Below are 25,135 nucleotides of genomic sequence, written 5' to 3'. Positions count from 1 at the left end.
GGATAAAACCAAGAACACTTTTATTAAAGGCCTTAAGTAAACCTGAACCAACTAAACAATGTGGATTAGATCCCAACCAGAATAAGTATCATTTTATTAGCGGTACTCTCCAAAACCAACATGCACTGCAGTAACATCTAGAAAAATGTAATTCATATGAATTTCGCTTTTCAGGTCTCGGACTCGAAGGCTGCGCTTGGGCAGTCTCGCTCCGAGACTTTGTCTACAGTATGGGGGCTTGAACCCGCCCCTCTTCTCCATTGGCTGGCCTCGTAAATGCTGGCCAGCCATTGGAGAAGAGGGGCGTCACTCTGTTGAAGACCGGATTCGGGGCGTGTTTTTTAGCTTCTTTCTGTTTTCTTTCTCTCCTCTTCCCATTGGCTGGAATTTTACATTCCAGCCAATGGAAAGAGGAGAGAAAGAAAACACGCCCCCGAATCCAAAAATGACGCAGCGTTTCTCCGAGGCATTTCTGCCTCACCTCGGAGAAACATGGTGGTGTTCGGCTGCCTCCTAACAGCTTGTTTTGCAAATGTAATTTAAACTGGCATTGTTGGACTCGAAGGCTGCTCTTGCGGAGTCTCGCTCCGAGACTTTATATCCACAGTATGAGGGCGTGAACCCGCCCCTCTTCTCCATTGGCTGGCCTCGTAAATGCTGGCCAGCCATTGGAGGAGAGGGGCGTCACTCCGTTGAAGACCAGATTCAGGGGCGTGTTTTTTGGCTTCTTTCTGTTTTTTTTCTCTCCCCTTCCCATTGGCTGGAATTTTACATTCCAGCCAATGGGAAGAGGAGAGAAAGAAAACACGCCCCCAAATCCGAAAATTACGCAGCGTTTCTCTGAGGCATTTCTGCCTCACCTCGGAGAAACATGGTGGTGTTCGGCTGCCCTCCTGACGGCTTGTTTTGTAAATGTAATTTAAACTGGCGTTCTGAATCTGGCACAACTAAGCCGCACAGTGAAACCCGATAATAGGAACACTCGTAGACACGTACTTTGGATCATGTGGCAGCTACACGAAGCCGGTACAAATATAAGAAGCTTTTGCCCAGCCGCAGTGCACCAAGCTTATTGTGTGTGGCCTTCGTCGATAGCAAAATTAATATATATTAGATATTTGAAATGTATTTTGAACACAAAGTGAATGATGTTAAAGTTGGAATTTTGCAGGCAGGTGGTGCACGTAACAAAAGCGTATCTCTCACGGGGCAATTTTGCACGGTTCTAACACTTATGGTGGGCTTCTCAAAGTGAAACAATACACACAACCGAGGCAAGTGTTCACATTACGCCCACACTTTGCTTTCAGTAAATTAAAATATTCAACCACGTCGCCTTTTATCCTCTTCTTGGCCATGAACAACGGACTTCACCTAGCCGGACAGGATACTTCGGAACTGTAGCGGCCATCTTGAAGTTATAGGTCTAGCGGTAGGTGTGGTGCAAAGCCAGGCAGAACAATGGATGACTATCGCCGCCCTGTCCTTTGTGCGACCGGCCCTTACGTTCCACCTGCCCGTCGCGGTGCCACTGTTGGATGCTCCGCTGGGGGTTGCAGAGAATAAGGGCAGATCAGGTTGCACCCCCCACCCAAATGACGTGCTGCATCGTTGCAGGGCTCTCCAGAACAATGCTGAGGGACTCCCCTGACTTTCATCCTGTGTGCTCACCCCCCCATCCAGCACTTTCACGGCACTCTGACTTTCCTGACGTTCGTGTGGCGCTTTACGGTAGACCAGAGCAGGCTCGAAGTTGACAACTCTCTCTCTTCGGGAAGTGGATGCCAGCAGTAGAGGAGGGTGCGGCACTGCGGTCAGAGACGCCATGGGGAACGCAGTGGTCAATGAGGGAAACGGAGAAGAAGAGGAAGCGGTTGAAGGCATGTCAAGCACAGCTGTTGACTCGTGGGGGTCTGTAGACGTCCCCTCCCGGTGTGCTGCCAGCACCCGGTCTCCTTCTGGATCCTGCCCAGCTGCAGGAGGCTGCGGTCGGCCTGCGCCAAGAAGCCTCACAGAAGTCACTGGTAGCACAGCATCATGACGTGCTTCTCCAACGGCTGCAGGAAAGACAGAGTCGCGGTGAGGACATCGTCACCCTGGACCAGTTCTGCGAGATGCTGGAGAACCAGGGGGCCGGGTGCCGCGAGGAGGGAGAGCAGGTGAGGGGCCCTTCTGGGGAAAGCAGTGGATGGACCAGAGATGAGCTGGTTCAGAGCCTGGGCAGTCTGCTTGTGCTCGCTTTTCTTGCCTCTGCCCCCTGCTTGTGCGCGATTTTCTTGCCTCTGTTCCCTGCTTGTGCTCGCTTTTCTTGCCTCTGCCCCCTGCTTGTGCATGATTTTCTTGCCTCTGTTCCCTGCTTGTGCTCGCATTTCTTGCCTCTGCCTCCTGTTTGTGCTCGCTTTTCTTGCCTCTGCCCCCTGCTTGTGCGTGATTTTCTTGCCTCTGTTCCCTGCTTGTACGCAAATTTCTTGCCTCTGTACCCTGCTTGTGCGCGATTTTCTTGCCTCTGTTCCATGCATGTGCTCGCTTTTCTTGCCTCTGCCCTCTGTTTGTGCTCGCTTTTCTTGCCTCTGCCCCCTGTTTGTGCTCGCTTTTCTTGCCTCTGCCCCCTGCTTGTGCGCAATTTTCTTGCCTCTGTTCCCTGCTTGTGCTCGCTTTTCTTGCATTTGCCCCGTTTGTGCTCGCTTTTCTTGCCTCTGCCCCCTGCTTGTGCGCAATTTTCCTGCCTCTGTTCCCTGCATGTGCTCGCTTTTCTTGCCTCTGCCCCTGCTTGTGTGCGATTTTCTTGCCTCTGTTCCCTACTTGCGCTCGCTTTTCTTGCCTCTGCCCCCTGCTTGTGTGCAATTTTCCTGCCTCTGTTCCCTGCTTGTGCGCGATATTCTTGCCTCTGCCCCCTGCTTGTGCACGATTTTCTAGCCTCTGTTCCCTGCTTGTGCTCACTTTTCTTGCCTCTGTCCCCTGTTTGTGCTCGCTTTTCTTGCCTCTTCCCCTGCTTGTGCGCAAATTTCTTGCCTCTGTTCCCTGCTTGTGCGCGATTTTCTTGCCTCTGTTCCCTGCTTGTGCTCGATTTTCTTGCCTCTGTTCCCTGCTTGTGCTCGATTTTCTTGCCTCTGCTCCCTGCTTGTGCTCGATTTTCTTGTCTGTGTTCAATGCTTGTGCGCCATTTTCTTGCCTCTGTTCCCTGTTTGTGGGCGATTTTCTTGACTGTGTTCCCTGCTTGTGCGCGATTTTCTTGCCTCTGTTCCCTGCTTGTGCACAATTGTTTTGCCTCTGTTCCCTGCTTGTGCGCGATTTTCTTGCCTCTGTTCCCTGGTTGTGTCCGTTTTTTCTTGCCTCTGTTCCTTGCTTTTGCTTGATTTTCTTGCCTTTGTTCCCTGCTTGTGCTCACTTTTCTTGCCTGTTCCCTGCTTGTGCTCGATTTTCTTGACTGTGTTCCCTGCTTGTGCCTGATTTTCTTGCCTCTGTTCCCTGCTTGTGCGCAATTTTCTTGACTGTGTTCCCTGCTGGTGCGCGATTTTCTTGCCTCTGTTCCCTGCTTGTGCGCGATTTTCTTGCCTCTGTTACCTGCTTGTGATCGTTATTTCTTGCCTCTGTTGACTGCTTGTGCTCGAATTTCTTGCCTCTGTTCCCTGCTTGAGATCGTTTTTTCTTGCCTCTGTTCCCTGCTAGTGATCATTTTTTCTTGCCTCTGTTCCCTGCCTGTGATCGTTTTTTCTTGCCTCTGTTCCCTGGGGCGTTACTGGGCAGAGATGGGCGTGTGGCTGACCTAGACTGAGGGATGTCTGTGTGTGTGTGTGTGTATCTGTGAATATTGGATTGTGTGTGTGTGTTGGCTCTCTGTGTGTGTTGGGCTCTCTGTGTGTTGGGCTCTGTCTGTGTGTGTGGCTCTGTCTGTGTGTGTGTGTGTGCTGCTCTGTCTATGTGTGTGGCTCTTTCTGTGTGTGTGTGTCTGCGTGTGTGTGGCTCTGTGTGTGTGTGGCTCTGTGTGTGTGAGTGGCTGTGGGTGCGTGTGGCTCTGTGTGTGTGTGGGGGCGTGTGGCTCTGTGTGTGGCTTTGTGTGTGAGAGTGGGTGCAAATGCAATAGGTCTCGCATTTGCGAGAGATTAAGCTATTGGCATTGTAAATGACAATGCCATTTATTTATGTTTTAAAAACCAAAATATTGTCATGAGCAATGCTAATAGCTCTAACTTTAACAAAGACGAGACCATTGCATTGTAAATGCTTGTTTTCCATTGGTATTCTTTTACCATGTTGAGAGCAGACCTCCGGGCCCTAGAGCTGCTCTCCTGCCGATATTTGGCTTCTCTGTACAATGCAATGCAATGTAACTCTGTCTGTATCAGCGAGTTTGAAGGATGGCAACTTGATCATTTGGTTGCAGCTGTGACAGAGGTGTCCATACAATATCCAGTTAAAGTGTGGTACGCTGCTTAAGCTTCCATACCTGAATGCCTTTGCTACTAGGTTTTCCATATAAGTTTGCTCTGTGTTTAGTATAGTCTTTTTCAGTATAAATGATGACAACAGCTGATACAGTGAGTGGTTTGTGTGCACCTTTTTTTTCTGTAAGAATGTTTCTTCTCTCAGGCAGGCACAATTATTGAATGCTGGTTTTAGATACATTGTAACAGAGCTCTGGTGGCATGCAATTCCCAGTAGATTCCTGGGTTGAAATACCGAGTCTGGCAATTATTCAACAAAATATTGAAAGCTATTTAATTACCAAGAACACATTCAATCCTCACTTACTATACACACACCACTGTAAAAAGAAAAAAACATCGCCATGGCAAAACCTATTGGCTTTGCCCATGCTTGCTTTAAGGAGGCAGACAGTAGGTCCGGGATTAATCTCCGTTAATCCTGCGTAATCTCCCGAAGTTTGCATTTTGCATGTTACTCTTGTTATCAATATTACACCACATGGTAATTAAACATTTTAGAGTGGGATCACGGGAACAACGTGAATAACCAGAACAGGAGCGTCTTATTGCTGCACTTATGATTTTTTTGCTATTTTGGTTTTGAGTTAAATGCATCCTTGCTTCCAAAATGGGTGCAAGGACAGATTTTGTGTTAAAATATAGCACTAAATGCATTTTGTCTGAAATTCATGACATTTGCTGTAAATGAATTGCGATAATTTCACACACTGATGGATGTCTGTGTATTTCTAACAGAAAAACAGCTAATAGAACGTGGAGCATGTGTGCAGTATTACTTTTTCTCCTCAATGTAAAACACAGGAAAGATCACAAACATTAAAAAAAAATAAAAAAACACCATATATATCCTACTCAGGCGAGAGCTGCCGCCAACACAAATTGAACTTGATTTGGTATTTGAATTTCAAGGGGGGTAACGTCGGCTCTATCGTTTAATATGTGGAACGGAGAAAACAGACAGTGAACAGATGGAAACACTCCAAATAAATGTGGCTTAGTCTCCTTGATCAGAGCTCCTCAACAAATCTATCATAAAGTCAAATACACAGATGGTGTCTGACGCTAGATAAGGTACAAGAGACAAACATGTTGTTCTCAAAAATAGTATTGTTTAAAATATTACAGCTTTATTAACTTAATATTCTTAGCAAAGTAATTTTGAAAGGCAGCTATGAACCTTTATGGTTTTACTATCACTTGTTTTATTACATAGAACATATGATTCCTCTAAGTAACTGGGTTATTGGTTGAGGGGGGTGGAAGTCCCACTCAGGCAACAACCACAATCCTTGTAAGGGTGAATCACAAAAGTCACTAAGTTAACCTGTGCTTAACCTTCTGGTAGCTTGGCACAAAAGCAGTCAGGAGCACCTTAGAGGCAATGTGCAAAATATTTATGCAGCACACAAACCCTAATGAAGTGAAAACAAGCACAAGAAAAACCCCACATCAATTTAAAAAACAGGCCAGAAACTTAATAAATAAAACAACATCAAAAATGAATTAAACTTAGAACTGGAGGTGTGCCTTTTTAAACTTTTTAGTGAAAAATAGCTCCTAATGAATTGAAGCGCCAACCACGGGTATCTGGTCGCATGAGACGGGGGTAAAGTCAAACTTTAAGGCTGACTCGGATGCAGCTTGAGGTCGGTACATGAGGTGCATTGGGCCTGGTCTTGGATTACCTTCGATTTAGAAGAAATTTTGAAGAAAAAGTACTGAGAAGTTCAAGTTCAGCAGGGCAAGGCAGCCAGTGGTGTCCGAAAAGGAGGCGTAATCCGGGTGTCGCTGGAAGGAGTTGCAGTAAAGATTTCGACATTTGGACTTTATCAATGTTTTTGGAATTTAAAAATCTCCAGCGGGGCAAAGCTACAAGCTGTAGCCAAGGAGGGCCCTACAAGGCTGGGTTCCTTCCCTGAGAAGCCCCCCAGAATGGTGTAGTGATGTGTGATGATGTGCAGAAGGACCCTTGTGGGCTTAGGCGAACTCCTTACAAAGTTACGCAATCAGTTGGAAGGTGTTTAGGTGTGTCTGGGTGTTGTCAATAAAGTCTATGATGAAGTACATTCAGTTAAAGTTTTCATAATGAAGAATTAAGACGTGTACTCCAGTCTTCATGTGTGTTGTAGTCATTTGCATGCTCTAGAGCTGGGGTGGATGCTACAACTGGCAACGAGTAGGGGATGCATGCCCTAAAGAAATAAGACTGGTCTCCCTGAGAGTTTGCCGAGATCAGTAAACTGCTCGTGCATGCCACGTCCGCCCCAATAAGCAAGCTATAGTTGGCGTATGTGGTGTCAAAGCATCGCTCTAGCTTGCACAAGGTCCTTTAAGGCGGTAAATGCTCTACAGAGGAGCACCATCTGAAAGCCAGCCAAAAGCCTACAGGTAAGGTTGGAAAATAGATAATGCACCACAGAATAACACAGAGCCATCGTTCATACAAAGTAGAAATGCTAAAGGCAGTGATGACCAGGTACGAAGAAGCACTAAAAGCAGCAGCAGCCAGGTGTGAGAAAGTGCTAAAGGCAGTGACAACCGAGTATAGAAAGTACAAACAAACTATCCAGCCCAAGCGAGGGAAGTGTCCCATGACCTCGAATTGGGGGTAAAGAACAAGCCATATTGAGCGGCTGATGCAAAGTGGCAAGAAGCATCCAGTGCATCCAAATGCCTCTGGTGAAATTTTTCAATGGCTGCTGAAAGGAGAGCCAAATACTGTGCTGACACACTCTTGAAACAACCACCGTCATTCGATAACACCAAAAAGCAGAATATTGTCACCAAATGGAGTCCATGGGTTGAAATGTTTGATGGCTTCATGGATGCTCTAGAAGAAGTAGATAACAAAAAGATAATCAACTACATAAAGAACCTTGAAGGTGAACGGTGTGAAAGAAGTGATAAAGAAAATATCATAAAATAACAAAATATCGTACCATCGAATCAAGGAAACTTTGGAAGCCAAGTTCAATCCAATTCTGAACGCCGACTATGAAAGATACATTTTCAACCAAGCAAGACAGCAAGCTGGTGAAACAACAAATGAGTTTGTCGAAAGCCTTGATACCCTCATCAAGCATTGCAAATTTGGGCCATATGTATCAAAAAAGAGTTTTACAATTCTCAAATTGCGATTTTTTAGTGAATCGCAATTAGAAAATCGCAAATTTTGCGATTCTCTATATTGCAATGCCCTTTTGGGATGATACATCTCAAAAGGCTTTTTCCCATTTGCAAATGGGCTGATTCTGAGAATAAGCCCGTTTGCAATGGGAAAAAGGCTCTATACATATGGCCCATAGTGAAGAAGAAGACTGTGTCCTAGTTAAACCAAAACTGTAATACACGACTGATGCTCAGTTTGATGCTAATCTGTTCAGAATTGTTAAAAGTAAAGGACATATGGTGTCCGCTCCTCATCTCATCAAGTCCAGCACGAGAGACTCATCCAATTTCAAACATCTGCCTTGATATTCATCGGCTCCAGAGTGAAACAAGTCCACCTGAGTGCGTACATCAAGCATCTGAGTTTACAGCTGCAATGCCAGATGACATGCAACTCCTTCACCTCGTATGACTCAATCTTGAAGGTTTGTGCGAGCACTTCAACAAATTATTGAGGAACTCTAATGTATATTTGTTGTCCTTATTTTTTATTTAACAAAGAGAGAGATGTAGTGATGTGTGATCATGTGCAGTAGGGCCCTTTTGGTCCTAGGCAAACTTCTAACAAAGTTACGCAATCAGTTGTGAGGTGTTTGGGTGTGAATAATAAAGTTTATGCTGCAGTATGTTCAGTTATCAATTGCATGTTGAAGAATAAAGATGTGTATTACAGAGCTCCATGTGTTTTGTAGTTATTTACATGCTCCAGATCTGGGGTTGATGCTGCAAACGATATTTGTTGCTGTGTAGTTGAACATAGCAGTAGCTACCATCGAGTGGGGATGACCGGCTGTGCAACTTAGGCGGATCAGCCAGCTGGTAGCGCCGGTCTTCTCTCGGTTCTCAGGAAATGTTTTGATGAAAAACTTTTCTTCTAAATCCCATCTTTTAGGGCTAAGCAGGAGAAGCATCCTTAACACCACAACCAGGGTCCAAGACTTTGGGGCATGACTTGAGGGGTTAGGACTCACTTCAGCAGAGGCCAGGTGCTGTGCTGAAAGTCTCTGGAGCTTGTTATATCCCTGTAGCTCACACAGGAGGAGAGCCACCTAGCCCTTGGAATCACTCTGGTAGTCCTGGCTTTAAGAAGGAAGGCATTCCTCAAGCAGCGGGGCAGTCCTCTGGGGGCAAGGCAAACCTCAAGCAGTAGGACAGTTGTCTCAGGGCCCAAGGCAGTCCTTGTGAAGTCTTCCACAGGCCCAGGATTTCACTGAAGAGCTGTACTGAGCATCCAATATTTATACCTTGATGTTGATTGGCACTTAGCAGAAGCAGCAGGTCTGTCCACCTGCATGGTTTATATCCTATGTTGTGCAATTCTTTAATGTTTTTTGCCTATTTTGTATAGTTCTTTAACATTGTTTATGGTGATTTTTTAACACTGCATTTTTATGCACTGTTAAGACGCAACAGGGGGACACTTTCATTGGCTGAGGAGGTGAGCCAAACATGGCGGGTGTAGGGCAAGTCTGTTAGACCTCCGAGTCGTAATTTTGATGGTGGCTGTGCGGCCACATAGCGAACGTGTGCAGCGGGTGCTCCGCCGGTACTCCAAAGGCAAGCCCGTTTGCGCCCGTCCGGGGCCGGCCAGGCCAGAAGCCAGTCATAATGCCAATATTTTAACTTATTCCTTCAGCTTTCTCAGAGCGCTAGGAGCATAAAATCTTAATTTGGAGGATTCTGTACTACAAAAACTAGATGGCTTAGACATCAGCCGGAAAGACCAGTGAGTCAGGCAATCAGAGTGGAAACTAATTTCCGCCCATCTTCTAAACTTATTAACAAAGATTTAAACATTGTTTATCTTAAGACAATACCCTTGGTAAGACTTCACCTCAAGACATATGATCTTCTCGATTCAGAATCCCCTGATATGTTATTTTTAACAGAAACCTGTTAACAGATGACTCTACGCTTGGTGTACTAGCAGCTCTTCCAGAAACGGTTTACATTTTGAATGTGAACAGACCTCATGGCAAAAAGGGGGGGGGGGGATTGCAGCAATCATGAATAAACAGCTAACATTCACAAAACTCACTTCATTACACATTTACTCAGCAGAAAATATCACAATTAAACTAGATTCACTCACATCCTCTCTGATAGATGTGAATTATCTTGTATAGACCCCCAGGCCACATGCTTCAGTTTCCAACTGCCCTAGCCGACTTGGTGTCAGCTTTGGCCATTGATTATGCAAAGATGTTACTTATTGGCGATTTCAATTTATGATCAAACAACCCCAATGAGGACCTAATATCTTCCAATCTGACTGAGCAGTTGACCAATCTGAATTTAGCTCAGCAGGTGTCTACAGCCACCCATGTCAAGGGCCATATTTTAGATCACATCTGGTCGCTGAATCTTCCCATCTTCAATCTCCAGGTCATTCCCTGTTGTTGGTCAGATCACCATTTAATTAAATTCAGAACGGGTGCTTCCTCTTTTAGGAACCCTCTTGTTTCCTAATCCTCTGTCAAGGAATTGAAAACAAGTTGATCTCACTGCCTTTTGCAACTCTTTAACTCTTTGGCACAGTCCCTTCCTACCCAGAGTGCCTTGACAAACTGGGTCGGACAAGCAACCAATACACATGCCCCTCTGCATAGGATGAACTTGATTTGTCACTGTGAGGCATCTAAATGGTTCTTGAATGATCATAAACAAGCCAAAGGCCTTCTATACAAATCTGAGCACAATGGCGTAAACCATATGACCCTGAAGAAAAAGTTAAATTCCTCCTGCAGTTAAAGTCCTACAAAAAATGTATTTGGGAATCTAAAACCACTTGGTTCTCAAGTAAAATCATGAATTCTGAAAATAAAACCAAAGTAAAATTTGACACAGTCTCAGAATTATCCAACCCTGACTGCCTAAATGTTGTGGTGGCCCCCACACAAGCTTTATATGATTAATTGAATTATTTCTTCATCGAAAAGATTAGAATAACCAAAGATAGCTTCCCTCCTAGTTCCACCGTCAGCCCCACTCCTTTGGAAGATAGGGATCCCCCTCATCTTAATGCCTTCCCTCTAATCCATAGAGAAGATCTACCAAAGTTGCTACTGAAGGTCAAATCTGGTTCTCCCATTGATGTTTGTCCCCCCCCTCGGATTCAAAAAGTCATTTTCTCAAAGTTTCCTGAATTGGTGTGGGCTATACTTAACTTTTCCCTGAGCCAGTGCATGGCACCTATTAATTTTAAGGAAGCAGTGTTTATGCTGCTCTTAAAAAAAGTTGGGCACAATCCCTCTATTTTAAAGAATTACAGCCCAATCTCCCACCTTCCCTACCTAGCCAAGCTCACATCACCCATCACCTCTGTTCTTTCATCGAAGGATCATCATTTCCAGACTCACATCAGGCGGGCTTTCTGCCCTTCCACTCTAAGGAATTGTAATTCTTTCTGTAGTAGATGACATGAAGGTGGATAAAGTTTAGGCCCAGGCACTGGTTTCCTGTATCTATCGGCAGCCTTCAACACAGTGGATTATAACATTCTTTTTGACTGTGTCAAGGCCGCTAGACTCTAGGGCTGTGCTCTGGATTGGATAGTCTTTCCTATCAGATCACTAACAATCAGTTCGCCTCTCCCCCTTTTATTCCTCTACGGTTAAGCTCCGTTGTGGAGTGCCTCAGGGCTCTTCTCTATCCCCCATCCTTTTCAATCTTTATATATGCCCGTTGGTAACCTCCCTACAAAGGCGGAAAGTAAAAATATACAACTATTCTGATGAAATGCAGCTAGTATTCAACCTTGTGAATACTCCAGACTCTATGGCCTTCTTTCATAGAACAATGATCTTAATTGAGGACTGCATGAACAGTCACCAACTAAAGTTGAACTCGGATAAAACCAAGGTGATGAGGGTCATAAACAAACTGCACTGCTGGAGGCACTCCCTTTGGCCTCAGGAGTTTGGTTCCCCTCCTACTCCTAAAAAGGCAGTCAAGAGCCTCAACATACTTGTCGATGAAGACCTTTCAATGAAACCCCAGATTGCAGCAATGACTTCCTCCTGCTTCTTCCAGCTATGTAATATAAAAACAAATCAGGACATTTTTTTCGGCTGAAGCAGTAATCCCGATTGTACTTAAACTTGTGATGTCCCGCATTGACTTAGCTAACACCCTTTACCTGGGCCTTCCAGAAGGCCTGAGCCAAAAACTGCAGTTTGTATTGAATCATGCAGCCGGATTGGTATATCAACAACTAAGATACTGCCACACTACATCCTTACTAAAGAAACTGCACTAGCTGTCAGTTGTACAAAGAACCTTGTTTAAAACAGGCCATATGCTCTTTAAAATCCTGCAGAGTATAAGCCCCACATTTGTTTCCTCCAGAATAAGAATAATATTCCTAGGTGTAACCTTAGATTGGCACATCTCAATCTCCTACAGGTTCCTAAATTCTTTAGGAAAAAAGCTGTGGGTAACCAGGTTTAATGTGTTGGCTCCCAGTGCTTTGATCTCTCTTCTGGATAACATAAGAGCAGTAACCTCAATTTAGAACTCAACAAAAACCATAGCTTTTTAGTCAAGCTTACGATTAAGCTGCATCTTCGCACTGCTGCTAGTGCTCTCGGTGCCATAAAACCTTTCAGTAAACATGCACTTTAGAATTTTTTTATAACATAACATACCTGGTGACAGCTTTTGACGTGTAGTGGCTCTCCTTGGTTACCAACACATCTGGTTTTGGAAAGCACCTCCCTTCCCCTGCCAAGACTCCATGAAGTCTGTGGTGACAAATGACTAGTGTCAGGTTCCTTTGTGTATGCTGGAGGCAAGCCCTTTGAAATGTAAGTGTGTAGGGAACAACTCCACCACCAGCAATCTTGGCAGGATGGCCCATCCTGCCAACATCTAGTCCTCCTTTGTCTCTCTCTGTGGGAGGACTACACAAAGCCCAACAGCTAAGCTATTCACAGTAATGTCTGCCTGGACACTGGGACTTTTTCATCCTGAGGATGATCCAGCATATGTATGCACTGGAGTAGAAACATCAAAAAGATATTACACATGTTCATGATTTCTCAAAATATCATTAACCTTTGTATCTCAGTGTAATTCTTTTTTTTTTTTAACACACTTTCTTAAATATTTGGTCTAGCATTTTATTTCATCTCTTGCACTTGTCATTGCCACTGATGCACTGCCTGCAGAACACTCTATTAAAACTGATTTGTCTAACTGCCATTTACTGAACTAAGCAGTCATCTGTAAAATGTCCAAGGCAGCCCGAAAGGCATTATTAAAACAGGAAATAGGGGTGCTCTACGCAGACAACCTACTTGGGTGACTTCCTGTTTGCTTGCTGCCCGTGGAACTTTGGAGGCACTTTGGGGGTCTGTTGAGACGCGAGGACGCGCAACGCCAGTCTCCTCCACTGCCTTTTTCGACCTAGTGCGCAGCCGCCGAAGGGGGAGACTACATCTCCCAGGGTTCCTTGCGACTGGACGCCGCCCACACGGCCATTTCACTCCAGGTGGTGCCTAAAAGAACGTCGGACCTCCCACGTCGTGGGACGCGCGCGGGCGACGCGGGGCTAAGCCCGGTTAAAGGGCGGGCCGTCTGTGGCCGTCAGGGACAGGGCCATCAATCTTGCATTTTTGACCAACGGACCCTCCTGATCACGAATTTGGACATGGTCAGTGACTCTTTATTCCTAGAAATTATTAATGTGTGTACCCTATCGCTCTAAGTTTGCTTATATTGTTTGCTCTAAATATGAGTGGGGGTACTCACAAGGGGATAGGGGGCCAGGGGGTTGTGGGCACCCTTGATGGCGTTATTATTAGGGCAGAGTCTATCTTGACACATGAAATAGAACTTACCCAAAGAAGACTTTCCCTGGACACACGCAGAGCCTCTATGGAAGCCACTACAGGGGGGCCTACTATTGTAAATGAAGTTATGTTAGATAAAGGTAACTTGGCCAGTATCCCACAAGTGGCCTTAGAGCCCTTGGTGGCAATCTTAGAAGATTCACCCATGTCACCTATAGTACCAACTGCTGTAAATATTACTACACCATCATAAGTATTATCATCTCCCCCTACGGAGGTTAGGTTTACACGCCAATCGCAGTAGAGTAAAGGGGGCCATGGCCCCAGCGACTACAAGGAAATGAAAGGCGGGTGGTGCACCACTCACGGTACAACAAACTAGCAAAGCGGCAAAAACAAAGGGTACTGCTCGTGGCAAAAAAGGCCATGCAGACAAAGCTGTTGCTGGTAGCCTTGTTTGTCCGAGTATATCAAAAAACCCAAATCCCACTGTGCACTGCCAGGCAGAGTTAGAAGATAGTATATTGGCAAAACTGGAGGGGAAGTTAATGGTGCAGTTAAAACCACTATTAGACAAACTTGTGGACATTGACACTCGCATAAATAATATAGAACAAAAATTGTCCACACTTATTAGCCAAATATCAAATGGGGGCACAGCAGTTCGGGGCGACCAAGGAACACATCTGGCTGCTGATTAAAATATGATTTCGGCAGCCAATGATGTTGTTACAAATGGGGGCACACAGGCTCCCACATCAAACAGTAGTAATATCCAATTAGCACAACCTAGGTCCGTAGGGGCAGGAGTAAAATCTAGGGGAATTTACCAGGGTCTGAAGGATCTGCATAGGGGGTTTTGTTGCTGCTTATAGTAAGGGACATCTTAACTTACCCCCTGAGTCCACACCCTATACAGTTGTGCTTTCTAATGTACCGCCAATACCACCCAACTCTGAGGAACACTGGACCACCCTGAAAAATAGGGCACTTCACCTATTAGACACTAAAACTGGATTAGGTGGGCACTTATTCCATGAGTTCAAAAGGATTTGCAGGGTCCCCTGGATAGGGAAATCGAATAAAAGTAGTAGGGGCGACTGTATAGTTTTGAATTTTGGATCTCCTGATTTAGTGAGAACAATCTAAGAAAGAGCAGGGACAACACAAATTAATAGGGATGGGATTCACATTTTACCCCTGGGTTTTTCTATCGTAACCCCCAGACCCTACCTATATATAGACGTAACAACCCAATTATCTCCCAAACCCAGGAGAGGTATGAATATAATGTCCCTACCTACAATCGTTTTGAACAGGCCTTCTCCAATCTAGACACACAAGATTGACAATCGGGTAGGTTGGTCAGTGCTAATGATTATGAGGGGAACTCAACAGGGGAGAATTTAGTCTATCAACCACCAATTTCAGTGAAGGAGAAAAAAGCCCAGAAACTTACACATATACACCCAGCAATTTTAGCTGCTCACCACCCACAGTTAGAGGGTACTACGGGACTAATACTAGCAACTAATGCTAAAAAACCAAAGAGCCATCAGAATCTAAAAAGAACAATAAATGATTCCGATCTCAATATTTTGAGCTGGAACGTTTCAGGCCTTGAATCAAGATTAGCTGATACAGACTGGATGCATATACTGTCTGATAAAGACATTATAATGTTCCAGGAGACATGGCCCACACATTATATATATATATAGAGGGGTACCATTGTTTCAGCTTGACAGCACCTAAACCAGATTTTGGGTGTGCATCTAGAGGCCTATTCATTGGGATCAGGGTAGCTTCTGGAGGGAGTATCAAGGTGATAACAACTAACAGTCCTAATATACAAATATTGGAATATCAAAGACGGGTTTCCCTCTACCTAATTAATTTTTATAATAACGATTTTTACTCTGTTCCAAATAGGAATTTTATAGAGCTTTTTAAAGCCATATCAAATTTAGATAAACATAAAGGCGCAGATGATTGTATCGGGATCCTTCTAGGGGGGACATTAATGCTAAAATCCCAAAACCACATCAGGGTATGGACAAATCTCATGTAGATCCAGCAGTGCGAAGGGGCTTGGAATTAGATATTCTTATTGGTGAACAGATCCTTAGTAATGCAGACCGTTTAATAACGGCTGAGGTACATGCAACAGACTTTGGGGGACCACAATTTGCTGATAGTGGCATTAAGATTAGCATCCCGCCCCGTGTATACAACCTTTCATGGGGCTAGGTATATTACTCCCTCAACAGATAATCTACGGTTGAAATGGAGGGGAGTAGATAGTGGTAGAATAGTTGAGACTGTGATAGAAGGACACCAGCATTTAATTACCTCGTGTCTGTCAACCAAAGGTAACTATTTGAGCATAATTGAGGATTTCACCAAATTGTGCTTTATAATTAGATCCCTGCTGTTAGTGCCAGTGCACAAGGTTGATAAAGAACCTAGATGGTTTGACCACAAATGCTCAGAAGCTAATAAGAACTTACGTAAGGCTCTAACCGCCAAACCTAGGAGTCCTATGGGCATAAGGGCAGCAAGGAAGATGTATAAAATTACAATCAGAGAAAGGAAGGATTTTCTCATGGACGAGCACTGGGGGGTGCTAGCTGATTCAGCTGGCGGAAAGAATGGTAACTCATTCTGGTCCGCGGTTAGGGACCTGTGCAATATGGTCCGACAATTGACATCAGTCAGCTGTACCATCTCAAGTCACTCATGGGAAAATCACTTCTCTGGAATATATGCTGAACCTACACAGGGCACAGATCATTATGTGCAGGGTCATCTTTGTTGCTTACAGATTACGCTGTTGGAGGTAGAAGTGGCAATTGCACAGAGCCTTAGTAACAAGGCCCGGGGCCCCGATGGGTTACCCATTGATATAATAAAGTGGAAACCGGATTTCTGGGCCCCGATTTTTGTTGAATATTTTTAATAGCCTACCTGAAACCCCTATGCTTGGACAACGAGCATTATTGTCCCAATATACAAAAAAAAGGATAGATCCGATCCAACTAATTATAGACCAATTTCATTATTTGATAACACACTGAAGATTTTGGGCCGAGTAATATATAACAGGGTTCTGGAATGGACGGAAGAAAGCGGAATGTTGGACCAATGCCAACTAGGTTTTTGAAGCAAGGTTGGCACGGTAGAACAATGTTTGAATCTTAACTTAGTTATTGGCAAATATAACATCGTTCGATCGTCCCCTGTTTACTTAGCATTCATGGATTTATCGTCCGCGTTTGATTTAGTTAACAGGTCTAAACTTTGGTCTATTTTGTTGGATTATGGACTAGATGAACCCCTAGTACATTTCCTTGCATTTTTACACATGGATCTTAAAGCACAAGTCAGGATCGGTATGGGTGGGGAGGTTTCTGGTGCTATCAGGGTGGGAAGAGGGGTCAGACAGGGGTGCGTTTTAGCACCCCGGCTTTTTAACATTTACATCAACGGGCTGAGCAATTCCCTAAAACAATCAACTCCAGATGTCCCGAAAGTTAATGGAAAACTATTACAGGTACTTCTTTACGCAGATGATGCGGTCCTTATGGGCCGCACTCCGAACTCCCTGCGTATCTTGGTCAAAACCTTTGTACAGTATATGGACGGTCTGGATTTACGCGTAAATTTAAAAAAATCATTTGTTATGTCATGCGGGCCAGGGAAACGCCAGCTCAATTCTATTTTAGTAGGGACAGATAGATTAACTTCTACCCGTACTGTTCCATATTTAGGGATGGTCTTTGCTGCGAACAGCTCGTGGACTGGGCATATGGCCCACTCCACGAGCAAGTTCTCAAAGGCCATCAACTCAATCCTTAGTCTCCCACGTCCGGGGCAGACAGGCGCTATTAAAGTTATTTTAAAATGTTTTAAATTGCAATGCGTCCCAGTGGCCACATACGGGGCTGAGGTATGGGGTTTGGCGAGAAATCGATGCACCCAACAAGAAGAATATCGTTTTTGCAGGAAACTTTTGGGTGTACGGATTTCTACTTCTGAGTATATTTGCCATAGGGAATTAAACCTGCATTTCATTTGTGATTTTATTAGGACAAGACCAGCGTTATTCTGGCTTTCAGTTTGGAGGAACAAATCAGCCACCCTGACGCAAGAAATCATAAGTGCTTGCCTAAAGTGTGAGAAAGGAATGGACATTCCTTGGCTCTCAGGAGTTTATAAGAGTTTGTGCAGTGTAAACAAAGGCTACCTCTTTTTAGAACCAACTAGAATTGAGCCATCACATAAGAATGATTTAAAAGAAGCACTATACACACTTTATAAATTAGATAGGACCAACAAGGAATCCAAGAAATTTACAGTCTCTGCCTATATGGGTAGAGAGCTGTACAGGTATCCCTTACCACTATATCTCACTCTGCCAATGGCTAACTGGGAAAGATCCCTCCTGTTTCGCTTAAGGGCGGGAACTGTAAGATGCTTACTAAGCTTTCCCCTGGGACATTTGTCAAACTTAGATTATATACCATGTCCCTGTGATGGAGTGAGCGCACAAAATGATTTACATTTTTTCTTTTTCTGTAAATATTATCTAAAATATGTAAAATGGTTTTTAGCTCTGTTTTTTAGAAAACATAGACCCCTTTCTTTGGGGGACTCTTATCAGATGTGGTTCTCCCTGGACACTGAAGAAATAATTTTTCGCACCAGCACTTTCTTGAGACTTGTTACTCGAACTCGTAAAATGATGGATAATCCTTGACTTTTCTGTCTTATAATTTTTTTTACAGCGCTCTGTTGCCTGTTGTCTAGTCAGAAATGTTTACCTCTAAAGTTTTAATGAGGATTTTATGGAACACTTTTGTAAAAATGTGATCTGCTTTCATGAATTTTTGAAATTCGAATAAAGATTTTGAAGTGAATTGAAAACAGGAAATAAAAGGATCTAGCTGCACACAGGATATGGAGACAACTATCAAATATAAGACCACAATGTGTACGATGGCATCATACTCTCCACAACAACAATCATACATTCATTTTAATGTTGGTACTAAAGAAAAAAAACTTTACCTAGCTTCAGGCTCTTGTACTTGCCCTTTCATCAATTTGATGCCTAATGGAAAACACAGCAAAGAGCCGACTGCCAGAAACCCAGGACCAGAATACTTAAAACATATTTTGTATCTATGTCCTGAACTTCTTGACCCCGGTTGGAGATACATGAAACCTATTTTTAACAGTGAGAGAATCAGAACAATCAAAGATGGTATTTTATTTTGCTTTCAGGGCTCGTCACCAAAAGTTGTTGGTTCCATAACTAAATTCTTGTCCCAAGCAATAAGAGGACGGGAAACGTTAATGTAGAAATATTTTACACGCCTGTTTCTTGTGAAGTTTTAGAAGGAATGGTTTAATCTTAGGGTGCATAGCTCGTATGTATTTTAAAAACGGAGTTTTTGTGATATATGATTATATATTGCAAATTATTATTATTTTTTTAATCGAGACAATAAAGTATTATTATTACTTGTCACTGCACTGCTGCACCTATTTTATGTGCCACCATTTGTTTACAAATGATTGAAATGAAATATTTACATATGTGCAGGACCTTTTTGACAACAGTTGACTTATTATTTAGGATCATTCATCACATTTGAAGGATCCTACTTATTTTAATAAGTGTTTCAATTATTTACAAATGTATCCTATGGAAGCATTGTACCTAAGTGATAACGTACACAGGCCCCTCTTGGAATACAGGATGGCCTTATGTGTAAGCTTACAATAAGCAATATTGCTTAACAGACAAACCACACAGCATCATTTGAAAAATATGTTTGTTGATGCTACCTGTACTGTGGTTGAATTATGCAATAAATGGAAACAAACTTATTTTAGAACATTAGAATGTTGGGAGCTCCATTGAATACAATGGAGTGCTACGGGCTTCTAAAGGCCGGTCGAAGCCTGTAGCTCCAACATTCTAATGTTTGTCATTCACTGGTGTTGCTGTGAACAAAAGGCCTCATGGAGCCCGAGGCCCCCATGAGGCCTTTTTTATTTGTTATTCCGCCCATTAAAGGCCCGCTCCCTTGCTAAAGCCCGAGCTGAAGGCGAGGGCCTTTACTGCTGGAGCAGCAATAATGACGCTACGGTGGGCTATAAGGCTATATTAGAAGGTTGCTACCAGAAAAGATATTGAAATGTATGTAAATAGACTGCAGCTTTCAGAAAAAAACAATGAATAAATATTAACATTATTCTTACTTGCTAAGATGTTCTTTTTTCTTCTTTCCAGGCATGTGAATGCAGCCCGTTAGGATCTCTGAGCTTCCAGTGCAACCCGGACACGGGCTGTTGCTTCTGTCTACCAAACTTTTCTGGGGATAAGTGTGAAGAGTGCAAGCTAGGATTCCGTAGCTACCCTCAATGTATTTCCTGCGACTGCTTGCCCGCCGGCAGCGAGGCCCATACCTGTACTGCAGATAAATGCTCGTGTGCTGATGAGACAGGACAATGCAGCTGCAAGGTAGTGTATGGCCGCAAAAGACCCTGTCCTTCTTTGTTAACCTTGTGCAGCGTGACATTCATTCATTCACTCATTACAGACTATTACATTGCCAGTGACAGTAGAGCTGGGTCATTACCAGGACTGTTTCGTTTATGAATTCATACTATGGCATAATAGGAACGAATGTTGCCATCTTCATGGTGCGGGGGCGGGATTTTGATCGCTATCTTATCACCTTTGATCTAAACCCCGTTCTGGTCGACTGAACCTTTGTTGCCTGTCTTTGAGGAAAGAAGGTGCATCTCTTACCAGGTTAGTTCAATCAATAATGGACTCCGCTCGGAAGAACCACAAACAACTTCTAGCTTTCAAGGATTTATTATAAAGTAAGGGTAAGTTGTAAGTACAAGCATCTCAGCATAATATTCACCAGATACATGGGTACGATTACATACATGTGCTCTCTGAAAACCCTCAGACGAGCAAAGAAAACTACCAAAACTAGCTCCAATATTAATAGAGCTGCCAGCATGGACACATATTGTGATCTCTCAATCATTTACAGGCGGAGTAAAAGGTCAGGTTAGGCTGTCCCTACCCTGCTCTGGATGGTATCCCTACTTAACAGAATCCCAACCTACCAAAAGGTGTCAGCGGTGAATGACTCCCTAGGGAGATCACCCACTCTTAGTCTCTAGATGAAAACCTATAATCGCCGGTCATGACCCCTCTCTGCCTACCCATCCGCTCTCTAAAGGGTCCTCAGGCGTCTGCTCTAACTCCACCCAGGGGTGCTGTCCCTAATACAAAAACACAATCTCATTTGAGACGCCCCTCGAGAGACGCCCCTCTCGTGATGTAGCTTCTGGCTTTTTCCATGGGTTTCTTCATTGAGGCCTCGTGCGTTAGAGTTGACCTTGCTTCTCAGACTCTTCTCCGGCCCGCTGATACCCCTCAAACATTCCTAAACCCTCCTCCAGGTCTGGTTCATTTCCCTGAACAACCTTCTATTCATTCCGCATATAATTGGATCCCCCTTTCCATTTGTAGACAGACATCCGCAGCCAGGATCCCAATTCTCATAAACTTCTAACAGAAGTTTGCAACATTTCGTCTCGGCGCACTTGGCTCATACTAATACGTGTAAATCAAACATGGCTAAACATTTCAGGCCTACAACATTTCTCATAGTGATTATATTCTTCAAATCCTTCATTAATCAACATCATGTTAATAGTCTGCTTTATGATTATATAAACACATCTATATAATATAAACCTATTACATACCTAACTACTAAATATCATTTAGTGCAACCCACGTCGTGAAAAAGGAATACCTTTCCCAAACCCTTTCTGCTCTGGCCCTGAGGCCTACTCCGTTCTGTGCTTACAGCATGTCATTCTTTCAATTTAGCAGCCACACGACATGGGTTCAGGATTAATCACGTCTAATAAGGTTATACATGTGTATACATTTCTGCATTAGTTCCACTTCTACATAAATCTCTGGATTAACTACACATTTCGGAATATAAGTGAATATAATGTTAGCACTCATGGCATTTCTCTTCATGATAGTGCGTACTACGTGTAAGTGTGATGCACTGCTACAATTCGTTCAGTTTGCGCTCTCTCAGTTCCCCCCTTTGATGACCTCCAGGGGTCATCACTAACATTTAAACTGAACTAATTGCTAATGTTCCTCGCTTCTGTGTTTCCAGAGCCCTCAGGCTCCTATACTGATTGTCTTGTATTGCAGCTAATCTCTGTAGCTGTTCTCTCTGGGCTCTCTCCAATCTCTTTGATCTATACCATTTGTATGCCCTCACCAATCCCCACAACATGATCACACAGATCAATATTATGATGATAGGTTTCAGCACATACAATACGAAGCTCTTTCCCAAGTTGGCGAACCAACCTCCAACGGCACCCATTCCATGGCCCACCTTTTCCCAAACATTTTCTCTACTTAGGTCTTCGATCTCCTTGTGGATATTAGTTATATTCATGATAACTTTCTCCAGGGGCTTTGAATTGTCTGGAATGTAGGTACAACATTCCTGGACCTTCAAAGCCTTACAGACTCCGCCCTCCTTTGCTAGCAGGACGTCTAATGCAAGACGGTTTTGGAGTACCATGGCCCTTATCGATTGCATCTCTCCTTCCACCAGCATTAAGGACCTTGCAGTGCTAGCAGACAACCTATCCACGACTGTTGCCAGTCGTCTAATTTTGACATCATTGAGGATCAGTCCTAAAAGAGGAAATACGGCTCCAAATACATCTCCAACCATTTCCGCATCTCCCAGGTCTCTTCTCCCCCTTACTGAAGCCTTGCCCTCGATGATCTCTAAGTCTTGGGCATGGTATATTTTGGGGAAGATAATTGCCAAATAACATGAGCCATACCAGTTGTCAGGCAGTCTCACGTAAGCATTTCTTCCACACACAAAATACACATTTGGAATTACTTGCATTCCTTTCAAGAAATCCTTGGTATAATATTCTAAATTGAAAGCATGTTCACAACTGACTTCTCCTACGTATACATTCTCATAATACGTTTTGGCTCTGTGAAGACATAACTTTCCTCTCTGCGCTTTATCCAAAGCTATTGGACCACTACTACCCCTTCTCTTGTGTGCCTTCTCTTCCTCGGTCCAATCTGTTTTCCATTGTCCTGATTTTTTCAAAATCTTCTGCCTTCTGTATCGATCATCCACCTGCCCTATAAACTTTTTCTCGACCTCTGACACCTTGCATGTCAAATTATTTCTGCGGGCATGTGAAGTATCTAAGGTAATCCAAGGAATGAAAAACTTGGCCAATCTGTCTTCACTCTTCCAGTAGTCCCATTTATTCATTTGCTTGTAATTTGGGACTTCTGGTAACACTGAATCATAATTGGAGAAATAGTATTCAAAACTATCTCTCCCATAAAATATACTAAGCAACAAGCTACATGTAATGCCATATGTCAGCGGGAGGTGATGGTATCTAATGCCTTCATCTACAGACGCCGGCAACTGCATGCAGACATAGCAGTCCTTAACCTCCATGGCATCCACGTATTCGTACAGAAGTTTAGCATAAGCGTTTGACCTAAAGTCACCTTGGGACTCATCCATATGTAATCTGCGGGCTTCTGCTGCTAATAACGCCTTTTCCTGTATACTTTCTCCTTTCTCACCAGCAACAGTGGGTTTTGGTGTCACCACAGACGTCTCATCTGGTACCCTTGCTTCCCCCTCATGTCCCACTACATATGAAACTGTTACGACTAAAGCTATTAGAAGTATCACTCCTACAATTAGTGTGCCTATTATACATTTGGCCCTATGACTCGGGGTGCCTGCTTCCATCTTGTCAGACGGTAGGATTCTCTTTCTTATTTCAACACAAAGCTCTTTTCTTCTCGTCCCTTTACAGTCTCTTTTGTTCTTTCAGTCTTTCGAACCCCACAACTGGGAGCTGGCAACTCCTTTGCAAAAGTCTTTAAAAGCTTCAACACAGACAACCCTAGCCCTTCTCCGTCAACTTATGGGAAGGTCCCTAAGAATTTCTGCTTCCTAGGCGCTAGGTAATCTTCCTTTTCTTCTTTATTTACAAAGAGTCTTTAAGCATCCACAATCAGGCTTGGGCCTGCGGCTTGAACGGCATAGTTCAATATTTCCAGGCGAAGAGTGTGCTCTTCATGGCTTGTTATCTTTGTTCCAAAGTCAGGGAATTGCAATTCTGTGAAAAACATGTGCTTTAACTTGCTGAGGCGGGGAGGGCTGGGGAGTGTGAAAGTTAGTGACCCTTCTGTTTCGACTCCGGGTACTAACAGCTGTACTTCCACTGTGATGATGGGCTCAGAACTGGACACCACCACCGCTCGTATCCTCCCTGTCTCCCGTTCCAAAGACATTTGTCGCCAGATATGTCCACTCAGGAGTGGCGTATCTTCTGCTAGGCACACGTACTCTTCTTGACCTTCTTAGATCTGGTGCTTCAGAGCCCTGCGCACCTTCTTCCTGGTCTGAGTCTTCCGTTACCGGAGCAAGGGTTCTCTCTGGAGTTGACCTCAGGCTAGAACTCCGTCTTTGTGGCCAAGTAGCTTCTCCACGTACCCTTCTGCTCCTTCTCCTTCTGGTCTGTTCACGCTCCCTTTCAGACTGGTCGGTCTCTGATTCGGTCTCCCAGCTACTTTCTCCTTCAGTAGCGTCGTCTGTTCTGCTGTTGTACTGACCGTCCTCAGCTTGGTCAGACTCGTTCCCTGCTTCTTCAGGCACCTCTACAGCTTGGCTAGCCCCCTCTATGGCTTCTCGGTCCACAGCTGGACTTCTATCCGAGAGAGGAGCTGTTTCTTCCAGAGGTGCTGGAACCCTCCGCGTATGTGACGCGTGGATCCAATTGGGCAGGCCTCCCACCTTCACTGCGGTGTTCGTGATCAGGATGATCTGGTAGGGTCCCCTCCAGCGAACATCCAGGCAGCTTCTTCTCACGTGCTTTCGCACAAGCACCCAGTCTTCAGGATACAGGTCATGGCACGGCTCCTGGCACGACGGAACTTCGGCAGCCTGCACCTGAAGGGACACAGAATGAATGGCGTCAGACAGCCCCTTACAATAGTCCAGGATCATATCATCTGTGATGTTTAACAATGCAGCAGTTGGTACAGATGGCAGCCTCATTGCTCTCCCCATTAACACCTCGTGTGGTGACAATCCCGTTCTTCTGTCTGGGGTACTACGGAGGCTCATAAGGACCAATGGCAGCGCATCAGGCCAACTCAGGGACGTTGATGAACACATCTTAGCAATTCGAGCTTTTATGGTGCTATTTATCTGCTCCACGATTCCTGATGCTTCTGGTCGGTAACTACAATGCAATTTCTGGTCTATATTCAGGGCTGCACAAATCATCTTCACAAGCTCGCTGTTGAAATGCGTCCCCCTATCTGATTCCAAAGAGGCCGGCACCCCGAACCTAGGGATGAGTTCCCTGAGAAGTAACTTGGCTACTGTGAGGGTGTCACACCTACGTGTAGGGTATGCCTCGACCCATCTGGAAAATACGCAAACAACCACCAAAATATAACGTAGGCGGTTGCACCTTGGCAATTCAATAAAATCTAACTGCATCCTATTGAATGGACCTCCAGACCTCCCTATGTGGCTCAGTGCAACTGGTGTTTTCTTCCCTACATTCAGCTGCTGACAGGTC

The 25,135-nt window shown here is 44.2% G+C and overlaps 1 protein-coding gene across 7 annotated transcripts in view; it reads left to right on the top strand.

The window, feature by feature from the left end:
- The window catches only part of LAMA2 (laminin subunit alpha 2), a 3,858,378-nt gene that overhangs the window by 2,313,836 nt on the left and 1,519,407 nt on the right, over positions 1–25,135 (top strand). For all 7 annotated transcript variants that reach the window (XM_086927001.1, XM_086926997.1, XM_086927002.1 and 4 more), the window contains one exon: positions 19,710–19,940. In XM_086927001.1, the coding sequence (XP_086783127.1) occupies positions 19,710–19,940 (231 nt within the window). The remainder of the gene's footprint in view (positions 1–19,709; positions 19,941–25,135) is intronic.

Source organism: Lissotriton vulgaris, chromosome 6 (genome assembly GCF_964263255.1).
Source record: "Lissotriton vulgaris chromosome 6, aLisVul1.2, whole genome shotgun sequence".
NCBI classification, from domain to species: Eukaryota; Metazoa; Chordata; class Amphibia; order Caudata; family Salamandridae; genus Lissotriton; species Lissotriton vulgaris.
The sequence above is the reverse complement of the archived record's forward strand: the minus strand, read 5'-3'. Positions and strand labels throughout refer to the sequence as shown.